The sequence below is a fragment of the Myotis davidii genome, unplaced genomic scaffold, assembly GCF_000327345.1.
Source record: "Myotis davidii unplaced genomic scaffold, ASM32734v1 scaffold165, whole genome shotgun sequence".
NCBI lineage: Eukaryota > Metazoa > Chordata > Mammalia > Chiroptera > Vespertilionidae > Myotis > Myotis davidii.
Genome location: NW_006296316.1, coordinates 46,692 through 53,039, shown reverse-complemented (window position 1 = coordinate 53,039; position 6,348 = coordinate 46,692). Strand labels below are relative to the sequence as shown.

Below are 6,348 nucleotides of genomic sequence, written 5' to 3'. Positions count from 1 at the left end.
GAGTAGAGAACTTGATCCAATTCACTTGGCTGGCCCTTCTCTTCTGGGCTGTGCCCACAGCCACCAGGCATGCCACATCCTCTGCCATGCGTGGGCTCTGCTCAGGTTGGGTCAGGAGAGTTACCGTGAGTGAAGGAGATGAGGGACTGAGGCCAGAGATGGGTCAAGCCAGAGTGCCACACTGACCCCAGGTCAGTGCCCAGCAGAAGGCCTGTGGGTGCGGAGGGGAGAGCAGGAAACCGAGCTGAGCTGAAGGGGCAGCAGCAGGTGGGTTTGGTGTGGACCTCCAGGGCCCAGGCTTAAGACCCAGGTCTGACTCCTCCAGGCCTCCTACATGAAGTCTAACCTCCCTCCCAGGCGCTCACAGTCAGGCCCTACCTGTCTCCTCAGCCACAAGCCATGGACCCCAGCCCACAGGTGACCACGCAGCAGGTGGCACTCCATCATCACCTCCCTGAGTCATTCTCTCTGCCTGCAGTGCCCCTCCCCACACTCCCTGTTGGGAAAAGTCCATTTTCTCAGAGGCGCAGGTTAAAGGCCCTGCCCTCACGAAGCCTGCCCCCCCTGCCACCAGCTCCAGCTCCAGCTCCAGCTCCAGCTGCAGCAGCACCATCCCCTTGCTGCCCCAGCTCCTCAGGCTGACCCGACAGAAACCAAGTGATCATCTACCAAGTTGTTGGAGATTTTGCATTTGCTCAGTACCTCCCGCTGTACCAGCAGCTGCTCTGGGCACTGGTGAACCAAACTTAAACAGAACAAGCCCTCAAAAGGCACAGGGTAGTCCCAACCAGAAACACCAGGCCATGGAGAGGCGAGGGAAGAACCTAGACTGGTCAGAGCCATGGAACCCTGCATGACTATCCTCTGGCTTCCCTTTGCATCTGAAAATTAACCAAAGCTCTTACTCTGCCTTCGAGGCCCTCTGATCAGCCCTGTGGTCTTGCTCACCTCCTGACCCTCTGCATTGTTCTCCATGCTGCAGCCCCCTGGCCTTCTGCTGCTAAATGAACACCACGCCCCCTGGGTCCCAGGGCCTCTGTGTTGGCTCCTCCTCCCCGGGACCACTCCTCGCCCACTCCTTCCTGTCCCTCAGTCTCAGCTCATGTGTCATCTCCTTAAAAAAGTCAGTCACCTCCCTGTCCACCTCACTGTTACCACCCTCTATCAGGTCAGTTGCCCTTGTTTGTTTTCTTATTTGTTTGTTTGTTTGTTTGTCTCATGTTTCTCACACTCAATTATCAGCTCCAAGGACCTTGGCTCTGTCCCCATTCTACCCCAGCTCCTGGAATAAGAGTGGAATACACTGTGGACGGCCATGGTGTCAGATGCTCCATGTGCAGCGCGTTATTTCACTCCTCTCGGTACTGGCTCCTCGCCTGTCAGAAGGAGGTCAGGAGCCCCGCTGTGGGTTGCTCTGTGTGAAATCACAGTGCTCTGAAACTCCTTGGCCCACGGCACCTGTCGCACAGATGTGGAGCGATTTTACGAGAGAGGAATGGTGCCAGCAGCCCACCCGCTCTGAGCCCGGCTCCCTGGGCTCTGGCTGGCTGGCGCCCTACCACACATCCTCTGTGAGTGGAGAGAGACCGAGCTCTGAGGATGAGTGTCAGTTCTGGCTGCAGATGCTCCAGCCTGTATCCCAGCTCTAACAAGTCACCTCAACATGTTGGTTCCACTGGGACCTTAAACTGACCCCGTCCAGTAGAAACCCACTGCCCGTCCCTCGCTGCCCCTCCTTGCTCCTTGCTCATCAGAACCAGCAGACGAGTAAAGGTACTGATCATCAGTTGAACGACTGATACATAGGAAAGTTGTAAGACTTGAACTAAAGCTGAAACCGTTAGCAGCCCAAGGCGTTGTTCGTGGACAGAGGAGGACAGCTGGGTTCTCCCTGGAGCGTCTTGGCTGTTCTGGAAGCTCTGGAGCAGAGGGACTAGAGGAGCAGCTGTGACCAGCCTTCTGGGGACTCCTCAAGGTTCCCCTGGCATTGGACACAGCGCCGGGGCCTGAGGCCCTGTATCAGTTTCCTGCGGCTGCTGTAACAAACCACCGTACACATGGTGCTGAAAACAATACACATTTAATATTTCGCAGCTCTGGATGGCAGGTGCAGGAAATGGCGTCATGGGATTGAAATCAGGTAGTCGCAGGGCTGTCTCCTTCTGGAGGTTTTAGGGGAGAATCGTTCCCTTGCCTCGTCCAGCTTCTGGACCGCCTGCAGCCTGCCACAGCCCCTTTCCATCTTTAAAGTTAGCAGCACCGCATCTTCCCATCTTTCTCTGACTCTTGCCCTCCTGCCTCCCGCTTATGAGGACCCCGTGAGACATTGCCCATCCCCCCTCCGCCCCATAATCCAGGATGGTCTCCCCATCTCAAGACCTTTACTTACTCCGAGTCCCTTTGCCTTGTAAGGTAACATATTCCCAGGTGCTGGGGTCAGGAGGTGACACCGCTGAAGGGCATCGCTCTGCCTACCACTGGCCCTGAGCAGATGAGCCTGCTTTGGGGGCCCCAGGCTGGGCCTCTGCCTGCTGCCTCCCTACTGACTCTGTTCAAAGTAGAACTCAGTGCGGGCGGAGGGTTCAGTCTCCTCGGCCAGTCGAACCGGCTGCTGGGGCTCAGCCGGGCCACAGAGAAACCAGCCGGGCCAGGCTGCAGCCTCGAGCCTGAAGGCAGAGCCCAGGCTTCTCTGGAAGAAGGTGAAGCGTGTGGCCTGCTCGCCGGCCTTGTACAGGTCCTCGATGCTCACATCCTGGGGGGGAAAGCGGCCGGCTGCAGGGTGAGGCTGCAGAGGAGGCCAGGGCGGGACTGGGCAGGGAGGGTCTTTACTGGGAACGGCCTCCTGAGGGCGATGGAGGGCAAGGGTCTTGGCACTGGGTGCAGAGGGAGATGCAGAAACCTGCAGGAGAGGGGCATGTGGACCGGGCAGGGCACCCACAGGTGGGAGCAGAGATGCCAGAGTGGCCTGGAGGACAGGCGGCTCTGCAGGGTCCCCTAGAACAGGATGTGTCTCACCTCCAGCTTCAGGGCAGGCCCCTCCCCTGTCTCCACACAGGCCAGGCAGCGCCTGCCTCCCTGGATCCCCAGGAAGATGGGAAGTTGGGTGCGGTCCAGGCCTCTATTGGGAAGTACGCAGATCTTCTCTGGGAAGGAAGAGAGGAGAGAGCCAGGGCATGAGGGGACCCACATCACAAGCTCTGGACGAGCTGCGTTTGGGCAGGAACTGGGCCAGGGCCCAGCAAGATGAACTGAGACGACCTCAGGGTCATGCCCTCTTACTAGGAGGGGTCTCAGCTGTTCCCTGTCTCTTCTCACTGTCCCCAGAGGCAGGAGGGCAGGGGAGAGCATGTGGCAGATGGAGCCTGGGCAGGTCCCAGCAGCGGAGGCTCAGGGCTCACCTGCACAGCAGTTGTCCGCATCAGGGTCTCCCACCAGGAGCTGGTCGCCTCTTATGTACAGAGCCTTCTGGTTGGCATCCTTAATTCTGGAACAGATGGCAATGCTGATGGCACCGCTGAGCCCCAACCCTACAATCTGATTACACACTAAGTATCTGGGGTTTTTCTCCTCCTACAGGTAAGAAGGGGCAGATAAGGACCAGGTCATCTTAAGGCAGAAAGGCCTCCTGGATCTCGTCAGAGGCTGCACTTCCTCCCTTTACAAGGCTTGGGCTCTGTCAGGCCTTCAGGGCATTGAGGGGAGAGGTGCCATCTCACTGTGGGGTAGAGAATTTTCTAGATGATGTAGCCCTTTTTCCCTGCCGTCTGGAAAAATCTCCTCAGGTGTCTCTGGGATACAGTGAGCCTTCTCCTGGGTTTTCTGGGCCTGCCCCAGTTTTTCACAGAGGTTTATTCTCTTATTGAAGGAATCAATTGAGTGTATATTGAAGTGTGATTTGCTTTTCAAATATTTAAACACTTTTTAACGGAAAAAAATCCATAAATTGGGGAAATAATTTTCTATGTGATGGTAAATAAGGTTCCCTGTACCGAGCAGGCAAACTCTGGGGCACCCATGTTACAGGGGCCAAGTAAGGAGGTAGGCAGAAAGCTGGAGCGGCCTGATGACAGCCACTGGGCTTGGCCGTAATGGCGATGAGGGCCTGGGCGGGTGACTGTGCCTGGGGCTGAGAAACTGCGCTGAGCGAGCGTGTGCAACCTCAAAGCCGTGTGGCCATTAGCTCAGTCGCCTGGCTGGTTTCAGAGACGTTTGTCAGCCATTCTCAGGCCCGAGCAGCCTCCTTACTTTCCAGGGCAGAGGCTCAGGGCCAACGCCGCTGCCTCCAGGAGAGCTTCCTTTCTCAATAACAGCTCATCACAACACCCTTAGCTAATGACTGTGTTTAAAGCAAGTTCACTTACACAATAAAAAATAAGCATCTGAGGAGCCTGGGCTTGCCAACTGGTCCTCCAAGGCAGTATGCAATGCACCTGCCAGCAAGAGTCTATTTGGAGACCTGACCCAAGCCAGATACCCCAAGGTAGGCACCTGTCTTGTCATTTGCATGTTTTGTGCATGTGTTTCGCCTTCCAGCCGCGCCGTGACTTCCTGGGGCCCCGACTGGCCCATGTCGGGACAGGATGGCCATGAGGGAGCGGAGGACAGGCACCCCAGCGGCCAGTGTATTTTATTCATTACATCCCATCACCTTCCCTAAGGGCCGGAGGTAATTTACATAAAAAGTCACGGACAGTAAAGAGTAAACTGTAAGTAAACACCCAAATGTCAAACAAGAGAAAATGCAAGCAAGATACAGAAACACGGGTTAGGAGTGAGGCCGCAGAGGCCAGCATAGAGCGGTGTTGTCCCTGAGACGCAGAATGGTCCCTGAGCTTTCAGAGGGAGGATGGAGCAGCACAAAGAGTGTGCAGTCTGGGCCCTGGCTCTGGGCGACATCCGGGAATGTGTTTAACTTCTGAGCCTGTTTCTCTGTCTGTAAAATGGGCTTAGGAACAACCCCTCATCGATTTCTTAGGATGGAGACAAGGCAGCACATGGCTGGCGTCTTGCAGATGCTCAGGAAAGAGGCTATTGTTATCGGGGAGGCGATCACACTTAATTACAGGACATTTGAGGTTTCTAGGGTAAGAAGGAGGCTTGCCCTTCTGCTTCGGCCTCTTTCCTCTCCCGCGTCACCCCCAGGCTCCTGACAAAGAAAGGGAGGACTTACACGTAGTATCTTGCCATGGGGAGGGAGCACATTCCTGCAATCCCAGGTGACTGGTCCTTGTTGAGGGAAAAGAGAGAAGGGCTGTCAGAGGAGGCAGTGGAGCTGGAGGCAGACACCCCATGAGCCCCAAATCCCCAGTCACAGGGTGGAAGGTTCCACCAGGCCGCTGTTCCGTAACTGGCCCCCGAGTTCACCGAGGTCTCCCTAGCCCCGTATACTCCAGACAGCACTGGCCCCTCTCATTTGGGCATCTGGGAACAGGTCGAGCTGGCTCGGGTGTGATCTTGAGAATGTGCCCTGGTGCCAGCCCTGCGAAATCAGAGAATACGCTCCCCAAATGGTTTCTCCAGGAGCACTTCACACAGCTGAGCTCGGGGGTGCAGGGGGAAGAAGGCTGGAGCGTCACAGCTTGAGGATGGGCTCCCTGGAAACTTGCCCCACTTCCCAAGGACATAGTCACCACAGCCGCCCTCCCCCGCAGAGCAGGAGGTGCGGACCCCGCCCTGCAGAGTGAGACAGCTGGTTCCCAGGGACTGGTCGCCTTACCTAGACTGTGGAAGAGAGACCATCCAAACCCTGACCAGCTCCCGTAATGACACCACATGGAAACAGGACAGGTTCGAGGTAGAGACACTTGTGTTTTTGAGGATGAGTGATCGAAACTGAAGTCAGTGTCCTCATATAAACCCCAGACCACAAAGCCTCTCCTTCCAGCCAGGTTATCTGCCCCAGAGCTTTGCCCTAACGTGACCTTCCAAATGGCTGGTCTGGAATCTAGCTTAAAAAGAATCAGAGCAAATCAGGGCCTGAGTGTGGGAAGAGTTGGAAAATAGCCCAGAAAAGCAAAATGCAAGGATAGCTAAGGCTGAGGTGTACCGAGCAGGTAAAATTCTCACCAAGAAGGGGAAAGGGAAGAAATAAGGTAGAAGAGCAGAAAATAGAGGGGGTGGGAGAAGAAAGGCGGTAGAAAGGAGCAGGGCTCAGAGAGGGAGAGGGAGGCGCTGAGGCCGCGTGGAGGCAGGTGAGGGGACAGGTTGATGCTGATGGCGGGCTCAGCCACCGCAGCAGCACGAGCTCCTAGGCCTGCATGTTAGAAGGAGGTGGGGCCGAGACAGCTTTGGTGCTGGATCTGCCTCAGTCCGTTGGACAGCCCATTTCCTGTCTCTGGGCTTTGCAGT

General features: G+C 56.2%; 1 protein-coding gene across 1 annotated transcript; it reads right to left on the bottom strand.

The window, feature by feature from the left end:
* Positions 1 to 2,539: 2,539 nt before the first annotated feature.
* Positions 2,540 to 5,202, bottom strand: IL1F10 (interleukin 1 family member 10 (theta)). The gene is made up of 4 exons (XM_006771344.1): positions 5,171 to 5,202; positions 3,399 to 3,484; positions 3,016 to 3,143; positions 2,540 to 2,752 (listed from the first exon to the last, which is right to left on the bottom strand). The coding sequence occupies exons 1-4, from the start codon at positions 5,200 to 5,202 to the stop codon at positions 2,540 to 2,542; spliced, it is 459 nt and encodes a 152-aa protein (XP_006771407.1).
* Between the last annotated feature and the right edge of the window lie 1,146 nt (positions 5,203 to 6,348).

Bases quoted from the DNA above. Each gene is read 5' to 3' on its own strand.
- IL1F10 (XM_006771344.1), bottom strand. From the start codon at position 5,202: ATGTGCTCCCTCCCCATGGCAAGATACTACGT. The intron at 3,144-3,398 runs GTGAGCCCTGAG...CTTCCTTCCCAG, and splicing joins TGCGGACAACTGCTGTGCAG to AGAAGATCTGCGTACTTCCC. The intron at 2,753-3,015 runs GTGAGACACATC...TTTCCCCCCCAG, and splicing joins GGCCTGCCCTGAAGCTGGAG to GATGTGAGCATCGAGGACCT.